Source organism: Lytechinus pictus, chromosome 3 (genome assembly GCF_037042905.1).
Source record: "Lytechinus pictus isolate F3 Inbred chromosome 3, Lp3.0, whole genome shotgun sequence".
Classification (NCBI taxonomy): domain Eukaryota; kingdom Metazoa; phylum Echinodermata; class Echinoidea; order Temnopleuroida; family Toxopneustidae; genus Lytechinus; species Lytechinus pictus.
The window spans coordinates 1,403,088-1,427,510 of NC_087247.1; the positions used below are offsets into that span (position 1 = coordinate 1,403,088).

The window sequence follows — 24,423 nt, forward strand, 5'->3', positions numbered from 1 at the left end:
TAATATAATTAAAGAAATAAACATCAACTAAAGATAAATGGTAAAAATATTAAATAATGTGTTTAACTGTTAGACTTTAGTGAGAATGGGACAACTTATCGTAGTCCTGACTCCTGGATAATTATAAGTTTGTATGGCGCTAGTGTAGTTTCGCACCTCCCCGTTTAATGGTTTTCAAACATGTACAATCTCACCCTAAATAATTCACAACCTAAAATACTTGCATCTGAGCCTCCAAAGTCCAGTAGAAGTTGAATATTTGCAGTTTTGACACTTTTTTTTACAAAGTTTTACACCTATTTCGGAATCACTCGGTCGCTTGAAGCTCAGCGCTGCACATAAGCAGTCGGTACGCGTACAGTACGTACCACCTAGTGAAGTGCAAGAAGAGCGAGTTTTTCTATGGTATCTTCAAAAAGATTTTTTTCCCCTCTTTCAGCTTGCACCAAGTATTACGGTAGTGGTTTTGCAGAGTGGTTGATGTTTGTTGTGTGAAGGTGTGTGTGGGGTGTGCGTGTGTGTGCTTGTTTGAATGAAATAAGAAATGTGAAAAATGTGAATACACGTAGATTTAGAGAGGAAAAAATCTTTTTGAAGATACCATAGAAAAACTCGCTCTTCAGTTGCACTTCACTAGGTGGTAGGTATACCCAGTTGTTGTGTCCGGACGATCAATTTTAGAAAGTCATTTGGAAAAATTTGAAAGCGAAGTTTCATAAATTTTTAGTAGGCATCTACAGTATTGAATTCATATTTTTAGTGTAATCCAAAGACAAAAAAGAAGGCTTCAAAAATATAAAGTGTCCGGACACCCGACCCCCCATCCTACGTACTGTACGCGTACCGACTGCTTATGTGCAGCGCTGAGCTTGATCAAGCGACCGAGTGATTCCGAAATAGGTGTAAAACTTTGTAAAAAAGTGTCAAAACGGCAAATATTCAACTTCTACTGGACTTTGGAGGCTCAGATGCAAGTATTTTAGGTTGTGAATTATTTAGGGTGAGATTGTAGTTTTGTACATGTTTGATTTTGAAAACCATGGCATTAAACGGGGAGGTGCGAAACTACACTAGCGCCGTTTGTATGACTGACAGTCAAGTGTCTTTGGTTCAGTGACAGTAAAGTTACATACCTGTACATGTAGCTAGTATGAGTATGAATTATGATAGCTTCTCTCGCTCTGTATCACTCAGCTCAGTATCAGATATTATCAGAGCCTCGGCTCTCTGAATCACCTCGCTGCATGCTGCAGTGCGAGCTCGCCTTGGGCTTGGCCTGGCCTTGGCTGCCTGCGCCTGGCCCCGAGTCTGGAGCCGTTTGCTTTACAATTACATGCAACTTCAAATTCAATTCTACCTTACATTGCTCTGTCAATTCAAGAAATTAATGTTTATAAAATATAAGGAATAAAGAGTAAATGACCATTAATTTTTCAATAAAGTTACTCACCAGTGCGGTGTTAAACGGTAATCACACTGAGACAGACAAACTAAATCCAAAATAGAGATCCTCTCACAGCTCAGAATCCGACCAGAGTATACAGTAAATATACGGTATATATTGTCGCGATCGCAAGCTCGATCTCGCTCGACGTTCGTACGTTCGTTTGCGCTCGCTCGCGCTAGTGATCGTACGTACGTACCGGTACCGGTACGTCTCTCCCTCTCGAGCTCTCAAGGTGCGGCGCGCCTATATAGTGATACAGAGATTTGAAGAAACCTATAAAAAAAAAAGATTTAAAAATATATATTTTTAGGTCCGATTCTGATACTATTGTGGCATAGGCGGATACAGGGGGCCCGAGGGGACCGCCCCCCCCCTATTGGCGGAGAGAAAATAAAAGGGGGAAAGAAAGGAAAAAGAAAAAGAAGGGAAAAGAGAGGAGACAAAAGAAGGGGAAACATAAGAGGAGGAAGACGAGTGAATAAAATGAGATGAGGGGAGACTTGGAAAATAATATTAAAAAATCTTTCATGTCGGGATATAAAATTTTCGCTCGCGCTTCGCGTTCGCATTGCCTTTTACTAGGTGATTTACATATCTTGCTCAGCATGGAGCTTAAAATATCGAATCTTGAAGTCAATATACCAAACATATTTCAGCTCGGATATTGAACTTTCATTATTTTGTTTGATTTACAAATTGATTTTTAAAAAGTGCACTGTAATTTTTTTTGTTTTATGGTCTGAATTAATATTGAGCAACATTTTCTGCTTGCACTGCGCGCTCGCAAAATTTGATTTGTCAGGTACCTTTTATTTTCCTGTATTCCATAAAGTTATCAAAATATCCCTATTCAGGTCAGATTGTCAAAACGTATCAGCTAGCGCTGCACGCTCGCATTTTGATTGGTGAGTTTTGTATACATCTCAATATTAACTCTAAAACACAAACTACTTAAAATCCATATTTTGATGACAGTTTATCAAAATTTCGGCTTGCGATTTCCGCTCGCATTGATTGTTGAAAGATATTAACTCATGCATCTTATTCATAATTACAAAAGTGCTTTAAATATCCAGTTTCTGGCAATAATATTAAGAGATTTCGCCAGGATTTCGCGCTCTCATGCTTAGGAAGAGAAATATGAAGATAGTCATCTTTTTCATGTTCTTACAGAATGTCCCGGTCCTATGTCAAAACTCAAAGTAATAATAATAAAACATATCAGCTCTTTTTTAACTGTGATCCATATCCACCTCTTAATTTTCCAACAAAGTGCTTGAAATACAGAGCTTAAATTGACCCTATTCAGATCGGAATATCATATATTTTTAGCTCGCGCAACTTTATTGATTTTCATGATAAGTAAGGTATTTAGAATATCCAAATTCTAGGTCTTGTTCTCTATTCAAATCATTATCCAGGTTCAGATCACCATATCAAATTAATGTAAGAAAATTTCCAATTACTCATCCTTTTCATGATTTACAAAACATGAATAGAGTGTCCAGAATTTTTCCGCCCGCGCTCGCATCAATTGTTTATAGTTATAGACTTATCCTTTTCACGATTACAAAAAGTGTTTAGAATTTCCATTTTCAGGTATGTCAAAATTTTCAGCTCGCGCTTCGCGCTAGCATTATTCGATAGTTAAAATATGTAACGTCTTCACGGCTAACAAGCAGCCGTTAACAGATCCTTTTTTGATCAGATTAAAACATATATTAAAAATAAATTAAAAAAAATTCTGCTCGCGCTTTGCGCTCGCATTATTAATGTAGGAAGATTTCCAATTACTCATCCTTTTCATGATTTACAAAATATGAATAGTGTCCCATTTTTCGGTTTAAATCTCGAATTTTTCAGCTCGCGCTTCGCGCTCGCATTAATTATTTAGTTATATACTCATCTTTTTCCATTCTTCAGGTAAAAGTGTCAAAATTTCAGCTCGCGCTTCGCGCTCGCATTATTTAATAGTTGAAATATGGAACGTTTTCATGGCTAACAAGCTGCCGTTAACAGATCATTTTTTTATCAGATCAAAACGTATATTAAAAATTTCTGCTCGTGCTTCACGCTCGCAGCAATTATTTAGTTGGATACACATCTCTTTTAAGATCATAAACATTGTCCAAAATGTTTAAATTTTAAGACAAAATACATAAAATAAACAAAAAGCTCGCGCTCACACTTTTTAAATAAGGCATATGATATTATATATAATTATATATATATATATATAAAGCTTAGAAGTGACTTTTAGGACTACCCCTTCAAAGATAAAAAAAAAATTAACTTCGAGCGGCCGATCGGGGAAAATGTGGCTGAAAAAAATTCCGCCCCCCCCCCCCCCCATTGGCGAAGGCTAGATCCGCCCCTGAGTTGTGTTGGGGACAAGAAATTAATCATTGGTTTCTCACTGCCAACAGTGGAAACAAGGGGGACGGGGAAGTATAGTGGCACCATACGGGGGGGGGGGGGGGCACTTACCTTGACGAGTGGATACCATGCGCGACCAAAAAAAAAACACGTAAAAAAGATGTCTTTTTCAATATAGGGCACAATACGTACGTTTAACGTATTAAGGGTGTCAAAAACACTTAAGTAATGAAAAAGGGTATCTATTTCGCTAGGAAAGCTACGCGTGTTTAGGGTCAAATTGGCGAGGGTATAAAAAAATCAAGACTAAAATGTTTTATAAAGGATGTACTTTTTGCCCCAACAGTCAACACTACGTGTTTAGGGGTTTAGAGTACGATTTGCGCGAGGTGAGGGAGGTGGGGCCGTACTAAACCCAATGAAATTTGTTTCATTCAACAGCAAGAAACGTAAGAAAATTACGAGCAAAACAATATATTCGGTCATTATGCGTAAATAAGATAAACAGAGAAAATCTTTTTAAAATGTTTCCAAGGAGCTACCATAATTGTTTAATCAAGAGATGGCGCTACACAACTGATTTAAATAAGAACCATCCACTGAATTCCAAGGAGCTAATTTGGGTTTGTTTGTTTTTGGGAAATTTCATGCATTTTGTCCTGAAAATTGAACATTCTGAGCAACGTGTATGATCATGAACAAGATGCGTATGTAACTAAATTACTGGGAGCGAGCTGAAACTTTTCATATACTAGCCTGATCGAAAAGGGAGCTATTAAGGACAGTACACTGTTAGAAAATTTATCCTTAAAATAAAAGAAGTTCCTGCAGCCGAAAGTCAAATTTCCTTAAATAAAACACCATTTTCCCTTTTTTTAAACAGAAGTTCTGTTAAATTTCTGTTAAATTGTAGAAAAATTCCTGTTTTATGAATTTACAGAATGATTCTGTTATTGCTTTCTGCAAAATCTTGGTTTTTCTGTAAAATCAAGCTTTTTTAACAGTGTATGCAGTTACCCAGTAACCCGTACCCATATCTCAACATTCAAATAATACGATCGCGAAGTGCGAGCTGAAAATTTTTGATATTCCGACCTGAAAAGTGGACATTCTAGGCACCTTTTTAATCACACACTGGATAATGTGAGCGCAAAGTGCGAACATAAAAAAAGAGATTTAGACTTAACAAGTGGAGCGCCTCTGACAGTCTCATCTGCATTACGCGATTCAATAATATACAAATAATGCACGTAAGCGCGTGCATGCAGGGCCAAATAATGAACGATGTGCGAGAAGAGCCAATGGATAAACCGCACCGAGGTCCGCAGGACCGAGTGCGGTATATCCATTTGGCGAGTCGAGCACAGAGTTCATTATTTAGGTCCTCTATGCACAAGAATGCGTGCATTGTTTGTTTTATTTATTTTTGGATCCAATAGTGCGATTCGCTGAATATCATGTGATCCGATTTGGACCAATCAGATTACAGAACATTCTTGGGAGTTGTATAATTCAATATAGCAGCAGTGCTGACTTTGAAAACTACTATAACATGATTATTCACAAAAACACCATTCATATAATGATACAATACGACGTTCATTGACCCTAAATGACATTTGTCCTTGAACATTGTGACCTAAGACTTGTCAGTAATACTTGATTACCACTATGTCTACAATTCATAAACTATATCCATAAACTTTCAAAGTTATGATGGTTATTCAACAAATACCCCAACTTTGCCATAGTTCATTGACCCTAAATGACCTTTGATATTGGTCATGTGACTTGAAACTCAGGCAGGATGTTCAGTAATATTTGATTATCCTTAAGGCCAAGTTTCATGAACTAGGTCTATATACTTTCTAAGTTATGATGAAATTTCAAAAACTTAAAGGTCAAGTCCACCCCAGGAAAATGCTGACTTGAATAAAATAATAGATGAAAATCAAATTAGAATAGTGCTCAAAATTTCATCAAAATCGGATGTAAAATAAGAAAGTTATGTTAAGTTATCTTAAAATTTCACTTAATTTCACAAAACAGTTATATGCACATGCTGGTCGGAATGCAAATGTGGAGACTGATGATGTCATCCACTTACTATTTCTTTTGTATATAATTATATGAAATATTCTGATTTTCTCTATATTATCAAGTGAAACAATGATTAATTCCTCCCTGAACATGTGAAATTAGTATTGTTTAATATATGGTTCAGTCAAGTTGTTCCTTATTGTCAAATCTGTAAAAAATGAAATATTGTAAAATTCAAACAATAAAAAACAAAAGAAATAGTGAGTGAGGGACATCATCGACTGTCTCATTTGCATGTCACTGAGTAATGCATATCACTGTTTTGTGAAAAATAAGCGAAACTTTAAAATGTCATAACTTTCATAATTTACGTCCGATTATGATGAAATTTTTTGCATTACGATTGTCTGATTTTCTCTATTTATTCAAATCAACATTTTGTTGAGGTGAACTTGACCTTTAACCTTAGGTTAAGATTTTGGTATTGACTCCCCCAACATGGTCTAAGTTCATTGACCCTAAATTACCTTTGACCTTGGTCATGCATGTGACCTGAAACTCGGGAAGGATGTTCAACAATACTTGATTAATCTTGTGTCTATAAGTTTTATGAACTGGGTCCATATACTTTCTAAGTTATATGCTGTCATTTCAAAAACTTAACCTTGAGTTAAGATTTGATGTTCATGCCGCCTTCGGAAAAGCGGCGCCTATATTTTTAGCTGCTATGCAGTTGAGACAAAAACCGGACACTATTCACATTTTGTAATCATGAATAGGATGGGTATCTTCCTACATTAATAATGTGAGCGCGAATCGCGAGGAGAAATTTTTTGATATTCTGCTCTGAAACTGAATAATTTAAGCACGTTTTAGATTTAAGAAGAAAAAAAAAACAAGCTGAGAAGCTCAATAAACATACATGACATACGTGCGTGATGCGATTGTGAAGAGGATATGGCTTGCACTTTCTAAATGATGCGAGAGCGATTTTTTAAATATTTTAATCCCGTTTGTAATTATGAACACAATATATATTCATAATTACAAACGTAATTAAAAGATCTAGTTTTCAGGCCTTATATAAGAAAAAAATTCGTACTCTCATTATAGGCCCGTTAGATACATGGGATAATGTCCTTTAATGAATTCTTAATCATTAAATGTATATATCATAATATGTATTATCAATTAATTGCCGCGAGTCGAAAGTTTTGATAAAGTGACACAAATCGCGAAGTTGTTTGATAGAAAAAGTATATCTCAATCAAAATGCGAGCGCGCAGCGCTGATAAATTTTGATAATCATATGTATACTTGAAAAGGGATATTTCCATTCCTTTCCCCTTTTCTCACCCTTTATTTTCTTTTATTTTGTGCCTCCAATAGGGGGGGAGGGGGAGGGGGGGGGCTGGATCCACCTATGAGCTTTATGAAACAGACCCCTACTACCTCCGCACTGCCTGTTACTATATGAAGAGCTCACTTGCAAAAGGAGTTATAGGTACATTTTTCATCAAATTTGATTTTTAGGTCTCAATGTATAGATTCTTAGTAGCTCTATAAGATGATACCAAAGAAAAGTTGAAATTCTTATTAAAAAGTGAACTGAAATGGCAAAGAAAAATCACTTTTTTTTCAAAAGGGGTTAGGTCCATTTCAGTTTAGTTGCAAAAGGGGTTAGGTCCACACATAATTTTTTTAGAAAAGAATATCTTAGAAAATATGAAGACAGGTAGATTTCTTTTATACCCAATTTTATGTTCTCATAGTAGGGTATCATGAAAATTCAGTTTCGCATAAGAATATTGCAATATGGGAGAATTAAAAAAATGATTTTCTTGGAGTGGACCTAACCCCTTTTGCAACTAAACTCTTCATATGTCCCACCTGCATGACCTGTAATCCTGGAAGGGAGTTTCTCTATACAAATTCAAACAGGGCGTCAACTCGATCTGTCACGAATGTGCATTTCCTTCTTTATTATACGCTCTGAACTGAACGGGATCCCCTACTCAATGAATAAACATTACTCCACTGCCCCACAGCCTGAAATAAAAATGATATTTCATAATGCATTCCCTCACTGTTTGGTGAGGCACCCTACCTCGGCATCTATTACATGTACGTTGCTCACACGCATACCACAATGATTATCAGTCGTATTGAACAAAATAATGCAGTATTTTTCACAATAAATTGCTCAGCCATCCGTGCATGTGCAAACGATCATTCTATAGCATGGTCATTATTTGATATGACGAATTTTTTTTTGGGGTGGCAATAATGTAAAATCTGGTATTTGCCTGCTGTTTACGAGAAGCCTATTATGTTGGCTCATGCAGTATATCAAACACTGGACTGACTAGTTTTAGTTTCCTCTCTGCCGAAGTGCGAGAGAGATTCCGAAAGAAAAATCATCCTCGTGTTCATAAAAAAAACTAGTGTTTAATTAACAATCTTCGGAATTTGATGAAGGATGACGTAATTAAACGTTCTTCAAAGTTGAGGTTAAACTTTGACTCCCGGTTCTGTTTCAGGATTCACTTTGAACATACACACAGAGACAACGTTGACTACTTCCAATCTTTACATATAGGTTTACTCCAACAACCTTGGCCATGATGGGTAGCATATATTACGATATCGTAAGTCGACATATTATTTCGCATTATTATTATTATCAACAGCTCGTTATCTAGTGTATTTTTTATGAATCTGAACGGTAAAATGTTTGAATAAATATTTTATTGTAACAACAGATAGGACCAATGACCGTATATGTCCTTTCCCCAGTTTGGGAGACCGGAGCTAACTATCAACACGATTAGCATAGGATATTCATATTAGGTTTATTGTATCATGTAGTACACCAACCAGTGATTTTTGGCATTAATGTATCAATTCAGTCCTCTTCTATCAAACTTTCGATCTTGAATTCAGCCCCAGTCCCTCATCACGTACGATTCAGAATTAGTGAAGTGGAGATGGGCGAACAGAGCCCATTTAAAGGTCAAGTCCACCTCTGAAAATTGTCGATTTGAAATGATCGAAATAAAAAAAGCCTATATAACGGTGAACATTTCATCAAAATCCGATGTAAAATAAGAAAGTTATGACATTTCAAAGTTTCACTTATTTTTCACGAAATAGTTATGTGCACAATTTAGTCACATGCAAATGAGAGAATTTATGATGTCCCTCACTCACTATTTCTGTTGTTTTTTATTGTTTGAATGAAACAATATTTCATTTTGTTTTAATTTCACAATAAGGACCAACTTGACTTAACCATAAAATGCTAAACATTGGTAATTTCAGGGAGAAATAAAACTGTCTTTCACAGGACAACGAGGAGAAAATTAGAATATTATATATTTCATATGATAGAATACAAAAGAAATAGTGAGTGAGTGATGTAATTAGTTTCCTCATTTGCATACCGACCGGGATGTGCATAACTGTTTTGTGAAATTATAAGTGAAGCTTAAAATGTCATAACTTTCTTATTTTATATCCGATTTTGATGAAATTTTCAATGTTGTGCTTATTGGATTTTTCTCTTCTTATTCAAACCAACTATTTGTTAGGGTGGACTTATCCTTTAAGTTATCATATGGATAGACTGGTATAGAGATGTATAAGCGGGTGCCGTGCGTGTGAGTTGTGTATGAGAGGTGGGGTGGGGGCTTGAGGCACCAATCTACCACAAATATTCTTATTTTCACCAAATCATCCCCATTTCGTATTTTCCAATATAATGTAGTAAAGTTCACTTATCAAGTTTATATTGAGAAAAGTATAATTAGCTTCTTCACCTCATTTGCTCGATTTCCTTTCTTATTTTAATGTCACCCATGTTACTCATTACCAAAGGAGGCATTTTAAACATGTTTTTTGATAAAGAAGAAGAGTTTTTCTTAACTTACCAATGTGAACCAGGAAGATAAAAAGAAGAATGAAAACAGTGGCGGTGTTGTCGAGAGATGGTAAAAAGGGAGAGTGATACAGAAGCTTTAAAGTGCCTTCTAGTTGCGAAGTATTTCGTGTTGCATTGTCGACTTAATAGTCATACTATGTCGACGTAGCGATATCTTGTCAAGTCATGAAAAGTAACAAGTCGACTTGGCAAGATTAGCGAGCCTTTGGAATCGCAAACGGGACGGATTCTACAACATAGTAAATCTATTGAAATTGCCCGTCAAATCACAATGGACAGCTTAGAAGTCTTTGTCGAAAATTGGTGAACCGCGACAGCTGATTGTCCTAACACTCGGAGCTGACGAAATATTGCATATAAAATATATATTTTCCCCCGAGTCCAGGATGACACTGCTGCTTTGATTCACCGATTTTCGACAAAGAATGCTTTGTCATGCAGGGTTTTTGACAATACATTCTCAACGTTCCATAAAGTATCTGTGTAGTGGTTGCGAAAAACTCCCTCTTTAATCTTCTACGAATCTTGTCATGACGACATAAGGGCGTCCATTACGTTACCGGAAAAAAAATGAACATAATGGTGTCTGACAGTTGCCGTAATGAGACAAAGCTCAATAGGTCAACTATTTCCAATCTACTGCATTCACTTTGTACCTATATAATAAGTTTTGATAAACGTAATGATTGAAAACTCAACACTATTATTTCACAACTGATAAAACTGTTGAAAACTTTGAGATTTCGAAGGTTCCGGCCCTAACTAAGACCTGTAGTATCAGGGCGCCAGTGGGTTGGCTACTGTATGTAAAATAAAGTGACACTAGCATGGAAATAACAGTTGTCTGACATTATTTTTTTTCGTTTTTTTTTCAGATTCGGCGAATAGCCATTTGTGTTGTTTTATTGACCAGTCTTCATGGAATTACGGAATCACAGGTGGAGGTATGCTTTCAACAAAACGACCTTGGCACGATGGGCGAGAACTGTACCTGTACATCTCGTCCTCCGGTGCTACCAACAAGTCCTTCATTTTGCTGTAAGTATATGATATATCAGACCTTGATAACAGTGATTACGATAAGGTGATCATAGTATATATTATATAGCATTGGAAAATAGTTTATAGTTAATTATTTAATTGTTGCAATTTTTCTTCTTCTTGTTTCTACAATCCGAAAGGGGTTAAATAGGAAGACACTTTTTCATTTATTTATATTTATTTATTTATTTATTTATAAATTTGTTTATTTTATTAAACAAATTTATGTAGGATAATAAAAGGAACAATCAAATCAGCAAAGCTGTTTTTCATCGATGTCCTGTTAACAAATACATTAAAAAATCAATTTCAATTATGGCACTAGAGGTCTCAAAAACAAAGTATACTATACAGAAAGCCAAAATAGATTCAATAGCATTACACCAGACTGTCGGTGAAAAATGAATGGTCTCACCGTTCTTGTTCACTTCATATTTCAGCAATTCATAAAGTCATATGTATCTTTGATAAGAAAAAGAAAGAACCTCAAATTTCGAATTATTTCCATCGTTTCTACATGATTGGGTAGCTTTTAATCTTCCTCCATCTTTATCATGTTTAATGTAAATGCATTTTCTCAAATAAGCTGTACTATCACCCATACAAATTTGCAAGATGGGTCGTAAATTTTCGCCTATTGCTTTATACTCATACTCATTCCCATTCCGTGCAAAACCAGAAGTTATAATTAATGTGAGGGTGCAGAATGTAAACAACGACCATCTAGAATGTAACCAACAATCTATTTTTAAACCGGAAACTGGTATTGTGAAAACTTTCATGTGAAGAAGAGTATTTACACCAATATTCATATTATACACTTCTGAAACAGGAGCGATAATATTGTACATCTGGGAGCAATTGAAATTGAATCAATATTGTAGGGTTTTTCGTATACAATTCGACCACGATTCTATGGTTCATCGTGTATTTCATTCTAGTCACGCTAACATATTTTTTTTCAGGAAGTATAAGCTGATAACCGGTATCAATTTAATTTTGTTTGCGTTTTCTGTAATAAGTTTTTGATTTTCTTAACAAACAGTGAGCGTACCTACTCCTTCCCCCACCCCCACTTCTACTCCTATTTCAACACCTACCACTTCTACTCCTATTTCAACACCTACCACTTCTACTCCTATTTCAACAACTACCACTTCTACTCCTATTTCAACACCTACCACTTCTACTCCTATTTCAACACCTACTACTTCTACTCCTATTTCAACACCTAACACTTCTACTCCTATTTCAACACCTACCACTTCTACTCCTATTTCAACACCTGCCACTTCTACTCCTATTTCAACACCTACCACTTCTACTCCTATTTCAACACCTACCACTTCTACTCCTATTTCAACACCTACCACTTCTACTCCTATTTCAACACCTGCCACTTCTACTCCTATTTCAACACCTACCACTTCTACTCCTATTTCAACACCTACCACTTCTACTCCTATTTCAACACCTACCACTTCTACTCCTATTTCAACACCTACCACTTCTACTCCTATTTCAACACCTACCACTTCTACTCCTAATTCAACACCTACCACTTCTACTCCTATTTCAACACCTGCCACTTCTACTCCTATTTCAACACCTACCACTTCTACTCCTATTTCAACACCTACCACTTCTACTCCTATTTCAACACCTACCACTTCTACTCCTATTTCAACACCTACCACTTCTACTCCTATTTCAACACCTACCACTTCTACTCCTATTTCAACTTCTACTGATACTACTATTTCAACACCAACCACTGATAATACTATTTTAACACCTTCTACTGATACTACTATTTTAACACCTTCCACTGATAATACTATTCCAACATCTACCACTGATACTACTAATTTAACACCTTCCACTGATACTACTATTTCAACACCTCCCACTGATACTACTATTTTAACACCTTCCTCTGATACTACTATTTTTACACCTTCCACTGATTCTACTGTTTTAACACCTTCTACTGATACTACTATTTCAACACCAACCACTGATAATACTATTTTAACACCTTCTACTGATACTACTATTTTAACACCTTCCACTGATAATACTATTTCAACATCTACCACTGATACTACTAATTTAACACCTTCCACTGATTCTAATGTTTTAACACCTTCTACTGATACTACCATTTCAACACCAACCACTGATACTACTGTTTTAACACCTTCTACTGATACTACTATTTCAACACCAACCACTGATACTACTATTTTAACACCTTCTACTGATACTACTATTTTAACACCTTCCACTGATAATACTATTTCAACATCTACCACTGATACTACTAATTTAACATCTTCCACTGATTCTACTGTTTTAACACCTTCTACTGATACTACTATTTCAACACCAACCACTGATACTGCTATTTTAACAACTTCTACTGATACTACTACTTTAACACCTTCCACTGATAATACTATTTCAACACCTTCCACTGGTACTACTACTTTAACATCTTTCACTGATACTACTATTTTCACACCTTCCACTGGTACTACTTCTTTAACATCTTCCACTGATACTACTATTTTAACACCTACCACTGCTACTACTATTTTAACACCGACCACTGATACCACTATTTCATCACCTACCCCTTCTACTGCTACCACTACTACTACTTCGGCACCTACTTCTCAATCGGAAACGATGTCTACCTCAACATCGAGTCCAACATCAAGCTCGCCTTCCTCACCAACAGGAACCAGTAAGAAAATCATTCTGTAAGATAAGCTGTAAATAAGAAAAATAATTACCGTCATGATGCTGATTGTAATAATAATAATAATATAATGATGATAACATTAATAATACTAACAATAATAATAATAATAATAATGATAATAATAATAACAATAATAATGATAATGATAGTAATAATAATAATAATATTGATAATAACAATAATAATGATAATGATGATGATGAAGATGATGGAAATGATGATGATTTTCGAATTGTTGATAATGATCAACATCGAGTCCAACATCAAGCTCGCCTTCCTCACCAACAGGAACCAGTAAGAAAATCATTCTGTAAGATAAGCTGTAAATAAGAAAAATAATTACCGTCATGATGCTGATTGTAATAATAATAATAATCTAATGATGATAATGATAATGATAATAATAATGATAACGATAAAGATGATGATGAAAACTACAATAATGATAATCAGAATGATAATGCCAACAATAATAATGATAATAATAATAATATTGATAATAACAATAATAATGATAATGATGATGATGAAGATGATGGAAATGATGATGATTTTTCGAATTGTTGATAATGATGAGCAAAATAATGATGATATTGATGATGATGATAGTGATAATGATGATGGTGATAATGATGATGCTGCTGAGTATGTCTATGAATGTTTTCAATAATTCAAGTAGAGTACATCGCAGCACCTACAGGATTTTCCTGGGGGTGGTGCGTGTGTATAGTCTCCATGGGCAGCACCCCTTTGTATTCTGGAAGATGTGATAAATGGAAAAGTGTAACCAATATGACCCTTCATTTTGTAATGAAACTTTCTTTTTTGCATTTCAAATTTCTTGGGACAAAAATGACCTTCGTTTTGTAGTGATTTTCTTTTGCTTGTCAAATTTACATCAGCACCCCCAGTGACAAAAAAATCGCTCCCATGGCACTGGTAGAGTACAATAATAATAATAATAATAGTAATGATAATAATAATAATAATAATGATATTAGTAGTGTAAAGTTCCTAGTTGCACTTGAAATTACATGGTGCTTTTTGTTAGAGCAAAGTTATTCAAGAAAAAATGCGGACTTGATCTTGTTTAGAGGAATAATAATTATAGAGGTATATTTACCCAGGGAAGCAACTTCAGTTCTAAAAACTGTTCTCCCAGCGGGCCCTGCTATTATTATTACCCCGGCTTTAGCTGGGCTGCCTATGCGCTCAACCATTCAAGGAATTTCTTCCTACCGGGTACCCATTCACTTCACCTTCACTTCACTTCAACAAATCGCATTTTGCTCATTTTCTGAAAATGTGAAGGGAACATATCATTTTATTTGAGGTTAAAATTAATTGAAAAAATACTAACTTAACCATTTTGAAAGATTGCAAGCCTTTATTTTTGAGTAAAGGCCAAATTAGTTTCAAATCGTAGCCAATTGTATACGACTGCTATGACGTCATTACGACTAGATATTAAATTCGCTTTTATTCTAAAAAGGATGAAAGCATATTCACATATTTGAGCATAGGTATTCGTAAGATGATTTAGAACATTACACAGTAAGATATTCCAAGTCTCGATATAAGAATCAAATTCTATTACATTTTATTCTGAACTCGGATCGCGAACAGTCGTGTGCGGTGGCCTTTACATTGAAATATAGACCCCCCCCCAAAAAAAAAACATTTAAAAATAATCAATGATGAACGTTTACATGATTTACTTCCATCATAGTCTGTATTTTAACTATTAAACAGAGGCATACCTGGGAAGGGCAAACATTTCTGACAGCTAATCAAAGAAGGCAGATGCTAGTGCCATTTCTGGAAGCACTTTCCCGCCATTTTTTTTCCCGAACTAAAACAAAAAGTAAAAACAAGGATACCAATACACGATCAGGTGGTACGAAAAATGTTTGGTCATTAATTATTCAACCCGTAACTAACCAAGTTCCCAAATGCGTCGGTATTGATAGCAATAGATTGTAATTTTCATTAACAGACTGTACAGTGCCTACAGTGCCTGATGATGTTACGGTGAATGACGTTGTCATGTGCCGGCCCGGGGACACTGTCGTATCGGGCACATCTTGTACATTCGGATGCGAGAATATTGAAGGAACAATCACTACCATTTGCACGGCTGAAGGAACGTGGGAGCCAGAAGCACCCACTTGTGGAAGTAAGAACATGACTTCAGTTTTCCGACATCACGATTTTATCACATTTTCTTGACGGTATGGCCATCTTATTATTTTTAACATGCCAAATATATGACGGAAATTTTAAAATGTAGCATTGGGATGATCTTTTAAATTAAATATAACTTTGATTTATCATATTCGATCTAAAAAATACCACGGACTAAAAACGATTTAGTATACTATTTGCCCCAAGACCCTACATGTTGATTCTTCATTATCTTCTACCGTTTTCTTTTCTATGCATAAAAGTAGGCACGTGTTTATGTTTATAGCATACAATGATATATTTGTATTTGTGGAAAATAATCAGAATACCAAATATTATTTTCCCCCAATTTTTGAAATATAGCTTTAGGCGGCATTACTAATGTAATCATGTCTAGCATAAGTACCGATAATGCAACTGGGAGAAAAAGACGGGATGTTTTGCCTTCGGACAACGCAGCCGTGTTAATAGTACAAGAAACGGTAAGAAATCATTTAAAAAAAATCATATAGTCCCGCTCTCATTGCTCTAAAACTTTCCGGAGATATGCATGTGTTTAGGTGAATTCTGTATTTACTTTGATTTTTTTCATTTATATATTTATTTATTTTTCATCGTTTATGCATTTTATATGATGAATTATACAAAACACTGTAGTATGAAAGAAATGGATTTCAAACGCTTTTTTTTTCTTATTCTTTTTTCAAACTGCTATGGATGCTACATACTATCTATACAATTAATGCACTTTGCTTACTCGGTTGATGATGATGAGATTATAATTGACCAAGTATCATTGGTCATTCTGACCAGTGGCGTACCGTGGGTCACGGCATGGGGGCACACAAAAAATGAGTCACTTAGTAGACGCGCGAAGCAAGCCCAATATCCAGGTATACTGACATAATAGAGACATTAAGGATTGTGCCATTAAAACAATATGTATCCTTATGATCAAATAACACGAGCGCGAAGCGCGAGCTCAAAATTATTTATATTCAGACCTAAACATAGGGACATTATAAGCAAACTTGTGTAATCATGAAACGTACCTATTTCACAAAAAAAAACAATGCGAGCGCGAAGCGCAGGCAGAATTTTTTGAACATATTGATGCCAAGCCGGGACATTTTAAGGACTACTTTATTTGTAATAAGGAATTGAAGAGCATACATATTTTTTTTTGTGTAATCAAACATTTTGTCTAATCATGATACGTACCTATTTCACTGAACAATGCGAGGGCGAAGCGCTAGCATTTTTGTTTTGTACATATTGACCACAAACAGGGACATTTTAAGGAGTTCATGAAGAGCATATACATATCCCACCGTAGTCATCTAATCCCACCGCCAAGCGCGTGCTAATTTTCTTTCTTTTTTTTTAGACTTCCACTTAAACAAATAAAGAATATTTGTAGTCATTGTAATCATGAAGATGATACCTTATCACGTATTTCACTAATGAAATATTGTGAACTCGAAGCGCGTGCTGAAAATTTTTGATATTCAGACCCGAAGAGAGCCATTCTAAGGCTTGTTTGTAGGAATTAATTAAGATCATAATATAAAAATTTTCGATATTCAAACCAAAAAAAAGGGACATGTTAAGGACTGATTTTAGGAGTTCGTGAAGAGCAGATATATCTCACCAATCCACTAATGCGATTTTAAGCACTGAATGGAATTTTTTTATATTCAGACCTTAAAGGAGAATGAAACTCTTGGAGCAAGTTAGCTTTTGTGAAAGCAGAAAAATCAAAGAATAAGATCAACAAAAGTTTGAGTAAAATAGGACTAGCAATAGAAGAGTTATGAGCATTTGAATGTCGAGATCACTAATGCTATGGAGATCCTCCCATTGGCAATGCGACCAAGATCTATGATGTCACAGATGAACAACTCTCCCCTTTTGGACACTGAAAATATACCTCAAAACATCTCTTTTTGCTCATTCTAATCATATGACAAACGATTCATCAATGATATAATGTTGTGAAACCTCTGTACTTGTCCTCTCATAAAGAGAACACCTCACCTTGTGATAGACTCTATAAAATTGAGAATATAAGTGAAATAAGTATTAAAGTAATGAGGGAGTTGTACGTGTGTGACATCACAGATCTTGGTCGCATTGCCAATGGGAGGATCTACATGGCATTAGTGATCTCAATATTCAAATGCTCATAACTTTCTTATTATTCATTCAATCTTCCTCAAACTTTCAACAATATGTTTCTTTTATTTTTCTCTTTGATATGGATTCAGCTGGTTTCAAGGGTTTCATTCTCCTTTAAAAGGGAGTAATCACTTTAAGTAGATGAATTAATTATGTTACTACATAAAATAATAAAAGCTCGAAGTGCGAGGAAATATATTTGGTATATATTGACTTGAAAACGGGATGCTTTAGTCCCAATTAAACAAACAATGCAAGCACCAGTAATGATGAACACAAAGTCCCTAGCAAATGTTTCATAAAATTATGATTTTTTTTCTTATAATAATATATTATGATATGATATAATATAATACATTGTACAACATAATATAATATTATATGTTATATTATACAATAATGTCTTCTTCCCCACTACGTTTCTCTATTTTCTACCTCCTTTTCTGCCCCCGTTTTTTAATTGGCCAGGCGATTGAGGGGGGGGGGGGGATGTGCTACCCACAGAGTTACGTATTACGCCACTGATTCTGACCAAGAACCATTGATAAAAAAAAAAAACTGAACACAACTATATTATTGGTTGGATCAAGCAAAGTTGTATTTGTTAAAATTCTAACAAATTTTCGTATGTTGAAAAGGGCAACAAATTTGGATTGGTTGTGTGGAAACATTCAACAATATTTGAGTTTCAGTTGGAATTAACTGATATTTCGGTAATCTGACCAATATTATTGATCGCAAGCGGGAGAAATGGTTGGTGGATTGAACTGATATAATATGACAAGAAAGGTTGATACTTTTGTATTCGACAAACTCTTGGCCCAATGAAACAAGGAAATGCAAGAAAAAAAATCCGTTTCCCAAAATAAATGGCACCGTATTAAAATCACCCAATCAACGTAAAAAAACCCCATTATAATGATTATACTTATTCTCTCTCTTTTCTCTCCATGCATCATAACCAGTATGAAATGACAATTCTAAGGATCAATACAACATACCTTGTTAACTCAACAACCGTCAGCGCTCAGAATTCTATCAACGACATCTTGCAAATGAACTTACTATTTGGTATCATGTACACATCGGGCACCAATGTGGACTTTTTAATAAAACAGGTCAAGGAGGCGTTACTCGCTGTGGAGGAGTTTACTGTTATTTCAGTAGATGTATCAGGTATGAATTATTAATGCTTATAGACCTTACAGGGGCCGCGGAGGGGGGGGGGGAGCTGCGGGGGGTTCAGCCCCCGCAATTTTCCCAGAACCGTGTACATAAACGTAAAAATGACCATCTGATTATTATTTTTTGCATGGTCAGCCCCCCCCCCCTACTTTCAAAACCATTCCGCGGCCCCCGCCTTATGCATATGACATCAAAATATCATAGCGCCCCCTCTCAGAGGATAAAGTAATGCGCGTAAACGGAGTTGATGCACTGATCGCTGATAGTATTCAAATCAGTGAGTTGATGCAAGGCAAATGCTTCAGCATCTAATAAGGCCCGGCCACACCGCCAGAATTGTGCTGGGGCGTTCCTGGAGCGGTAAAAAAAATTCCATCACCGCTCGTTACCGTTCACCAACGTTTAACAGAATTTGGCTCCCGTTTTAAGGCAACGGTTAAGGCAACGCCGTACACGTTTGGCCACCGCTGATGGTGAGGTGCGGGCAGTTTTCCTCTCCGGTAAAGTTCACAACCGCTCCATCAACGCCCAGTCAAAGTTTGGCACCGCTAGACGCAAGTTCGTGGACGCTTGGGTCTGCTGGGCCAACGCAGAAATCTTGAACGCTGGACCACAGCTGCTTCGCCAGCTTTGACCGGGCGGTGATTAAACGTTGCACAAACTTTGGTGGAGCGGTTATAAGCGTTTTACGAGCGGACGCAGGATTGCTGGAACGGTGCCGGGCGCTGAATCAGCGATCCATTGCGGTGATGAACTTTGATTTGGCGTTCGACGCACGCGTCACCGCTAAACCAACACTCGCTACTGCTCGATACCGGTAACTCCGGCTTCAGCGGTGCTAAGAAAACGCCCGTGTCTTCGATTTTTGTTCTCCAATGTGTGCGCGGTGACGAGCGTTGTCGAAAATCTGCCCCCTCTTCATACCGTTCAAGGAACGCTCCAACAAAGTTCTGGCGATGTGGCCAAGCCTTAAGATAGCGGCGCGATGAAGACAATGCATGAGGTCTGTTAATGGTTTATTTATTTTCAATAATTTTTCTCATATCAATCTTATTTAAAACGAAAATTCCAGGAAGTTTGAAAGAGGTGTTTAAGAAGAGGATGACAATAATACTTCGAATTTTCATCAACGCCTAAACCACGCATTATTATAATTATGTTGTTAAATACCCCACCATATTCACAGATCTGGACACAATCTGCTCTTCGTCCCCATGTGAGAACGACGCCGAGTGCACTGTTGATTACAACAACCTGAATTTTACATGCAGGTATATAACCTTCTATTAATAAAAATAAATAAATTGAACAATAGACAATTACTAAGTACGTCAAATATGATATCAATGGAATTATTGTTTTCTTTTCATGATTGGCAGTGTAGCCATATTACCAAGAAAGTTATAATTTAATTGCAATGTTACCTGATATCATCTTATATGCAATGGAGGCACATCATTACAACAATGGCCATTATCTTCTTTTCTTTCAGCTGCGCCGTCTGGTATTCCGGACGTCTATGCTCCGACTCGTCCAGTGTCCTACTCATCGCCGTATTCGTACCCATATTTACTCTCGTCGTCGCTTTCACCATCTTCATCATCGTCCTTGTCCTATATTTTCGTGCTCGCCTTCACCACTATAAAATGGGCATGAAGAACAAGAATAGATACCACGATGTCATGCAGCAGTTGTTTTTCACGGAGGACAAGACACCAGGGTACCACGATCAAGGAACGTGGAAGAACAGTGTCTTGGGCCTTCGGTTCAGCAAAGAAATCAATGCAAGTAGCCTGTCCTAGATATTGGGCAGTTCGTGGCATTTTGCGGCATTTGGTACCACCGTGTGACGTTCGCATTGCCTTAAGCGATTAGAATTTAAGGATTGTGTTTTAAAGTTTTCACGTCCGACTCACATTCGAATGCGTCTGTCTTTTGAGCTGTTAGTAGGTTCTTGCTGCGTCATTACTACGCCCTGTTCAGACGGCGCTCTTGTTACGTGGACTTTGGACATGTTCAAAATTCACGTAGCGGAAATTCGTCTCCGGAGATCATGCAGACGTCAATAACCTTTCTCGCCTCTCGCTATGCTCTCAGTACGCTGTAGCAGCTCCTACTGCGTCATGGCCATTTTCGTTGACGTAGCAATAACTGCATGGACGTAGCAATAGTGTAAAGGGGGTATAAGCGAATAAGTTTCATCTCCTTATTGAAATTTCCATGCAGGCTTGTAGGTTCATGTGAAAGTTTACTTATAAGTATTTGAAACACAGTGGCTATTTAGTAGAAACCACGTAGGAAATATATGAAGATAATAAACTATACCATCGATATGCGGGTAATCTGACATCCAGTATTTACCATACAAATGATAAGTGAATTTTAGGGATCAAGTTGCCGGATTCTTGAGAGCCCGTAAACAATGTGTTAGAAAATTGGTAGGCCTATATGTCTTCATAGATGACGAAGAATATCACAAACTTTACCTTTGAGTGATAAGAATAGATAAAAATGCTTTCTCCTGGCCGTGTCCGCCGCATTGAAAAGAAACATGGTGCTGTTTATGCTGCTAAAAATCTCAGAAACAAACCTATGGCTTTATTTTTTGCTATCAAGGGCTAGTAAGTTAAAACAAAATATTTTGAGATAAGCTTGATTCACGAACCTTCTTGTAAGTATCTACTAAAATCCTTAAATCTGATTGGTTAAGATCAAAATTGTCAGCAATATCGTTGTCAATTTAGTGGAAATGTGGAACAACCATCAGATCCATCTCATTTGTAATCCAGTGGCTCTCGAAAGTTATCTGATTTCCAGTCACCAAACAAAGAGAGTGTGAAATTATGAAAACTTGTCTTTATATTTGGTAAATGGTCAATAATGTGAACTTTAATTAATTATCATCTAACATTCCAATTAAAAAAAAAAGTTGTAGTAGCCGTTTGATCCTTTTTTAATTGCTGATACTTAGAGAACATTTACGGTAAACATTCAAATCAAACGTATCTAGCTCGCTCTATCGACGATTTTTTCTTCTTTAAAAATGCTCGATCTTTGGGCATCAAGGAGCTATAGACAAAGATTATATCATGACACTTTCAGCCCAGTCCGTGCTTTTCAATTGCTTTTACATATATATATCAAATAGACAATCTACGCAGATATCTTATTTTGACAATGCCTGATCAACCTGATCAAAATACACTTACATGCAAAAACGTTCACATCGTAACTATTTAGGGTATGTAGTGCACATGCATAATCTAGTAATGGGTTGTAATAGTCATAGTCACATTTTGGGGGATTTACCATACTTCTGTTCTCACCACTCCATTTACAGGCCCTCATGCGAGAGAGATCTCAACAAATGGAACTTCAAGCACAGCACCCATTCGCATTTTACAACGGTCCTGCAGATAGACATCGTCGCCAGACGGATCATGTCCCCAATGGACGCGGTCTTTCCAACGGACAGGTTACGGGTGACCAGGCGTTGCAGACGTTTCATCCGAACGGTATCCGCAGTCGGGATATCGCTTACCCAGGCCACGTGGTGGACAGTTCCAACATGGAGTATAACTACGCGGAAAGTAAAAATAACAGGAAGACACCAAGGCATTCTTCCCGCGGTAACTATAGAAAATGAGCAGCCGCCCATCTCTCAAAATGTAGTTTACAACCGAGGACGGACCAAAGACGGTTTGGATGGTATGAACGGGTCTCCATTAGAAAGAACTATAGAAACAGAGGTATATCCCTTGCTATGCATGTAAGACCGGTTTTAACGACACACTGGTCACGTCTTTCGTTTGGTTAAAGGTCGGTCCCAGTTGTAAATAACAATTTCTGAATGATTTAATTCAATTTGTTACAGAGCAAAACCCCCCTCAATTCATACTGCATTTGAATTAAATGGTACTGTAGATGTTTCGTTTAAGCTCATGGCCTTCAGTTAATATCTAAATTCTGAATAAGAATTGTGAATAAATTCGAATATAGTTTTACAAAAATTCAAATTTGTAGCTTTCTCGCTTTACTCTTTCCTAAATATTGAATGTTCCCCGTACGTCGTGTTGTGTCTTCTCATTTTTCACTCAATATGCCACGGGCATGACGGGGGGGGGGGGGGTTGTCATCGGGGCACCCCCCTCCCCTGTAATATGAAGTTTGCTCATATTATATTATCATAGAGGATATGGTGTGTTAATTTAATTCTAAGCTGTGATTGTCCGCCTGAATCAAGCCAACGGAACTGTCGGAAAAAGTTAGACCGCCCCGGAGGGACTCAACTGTTCAATTCTAGATCGGAAAACTTCGAGATACGTCACCCCCTGCGAGGATGCATCATTGGATAGCGAGACGATGAATATTAATATAATTCATTTAATTTATATCTTTGTTTATATTTACTATAATTCTTAATAATATTGATTATGCAATGATTATATACCTATAACTATATTTGTCAGATTTATTACAATTGAAAACAACTGAAACTATACTTTATTTAATAAATAAAGTATAGTTGCCACATTTATCTCAACAATCAGTTGTTTTCAATAATATGTATATATTTAATGGTTGAATGAACTTAATATCGAAATCTTTTGGCTATTTTTGCTTTATTGAATGCCATAACACTGAATTTGGACGTTAGCCTGTAGATGAAATTTAAAATAATATTTAGGTCGAAATTGAACGACGTATTATGGGTCTTCAATTAGAGCGAATTCCACTCTAAATTGAATTTCTACAAATTGTAAAAATACTTGGGCAAATTGACACCAACATTGACACCCTTTCATAAATTGCAAAAGAACATTTTGAACATCCTTACAAACTCCTCTTTTCCGTCCTTATTTTTTTTTCGTCTCAAAGTCATAATGTATTACATGAAATAAACTAGAATCTTTGATGTTTTGTAAACTTCACATTAAACACAATTCCAGCCTACATGTTTCCCATATACTATTCTGTTTACTATGATAATACCCGCTCGTGTAATAAACTTCGTTATTACAAGTTTAAAAAACACAGATTACCCTCATTTCAATAAAGCATACTGGCCCACGCATTTTGAGCAGTCTCTCTGAAAAAAAATCAACTGTTTATAACTTTAATACAGCTTAACGATAAATGGGAAAAAAATGAATATGGAAAAGTAGTTTATCTTTACTCCCGTAATCTCATTTCCCCCTCCCTCCCCTAATGTTTTGTTGCCGTTGTTGTTGTGTGTTTTGTGTTAATAAGACCTCCTTTTGCAGT

General features: G+C 36.3%; 1 protein-coding gene across 1 annotated transcript; it reads left to right on the top strand.

Annotated features, from left to right (window-relative positions):
• The first annotated feature begins 8,137 nt into the window (after nt 1-8,137).
• On the top strand, nt 8,138-23,163 carry LOC135153486 (mucin-2-like). Its single transcript, XM_064096124.1, has 9 exons — nt 8,138-8,511; nt 10,679-10,841; nt 11,890-13,593; nt 15,608-15,787; nt 16,159-16,277; nt 18,939-19,149; nt 20,345-20,429; nt 20,651-20,942; nt 22,499-23,163. The coding sequence occupies exons 1-9, from the start codon at nt 8,485-8,487 to the stop codon at nt 22,802-22,804; spliced, it is 3,087 nt and encodes a 1,028-aa protein (XP_063952194.1). The 5' UTR covers nt 8,138-8,484; the 3' UTR covers nt 22,805-23,163.
• Nucleotides 23,164-24,423: the final 1,260 nt, after the last annotated feature.

What these genes read in the sequence shown, in the direction of transcription:
- LOC135153486 (XM_064096124.1), top strand. Translation starts at nt 8,485, where the DNA reads ATGATGGGTAGCATATATTACGATATC. An exon ending in TATTTCAGTAGATGTATCAG is followed by an intron (nt 19,150 to 20,344) that starts GTATGAATTATT and finishes CCATATTCACAG; the next exon opens with ATCTGGACACAATCTGCTCT. An exon ending in AACCTGAATTTTACATGCAG is followed by an intron (nt 20,430 to 20,650) that starts GTATATAACCTT and finishes CTTTTCTTTCAG; the next exon opens with CTGCGCCGTCTGGTATTCCG.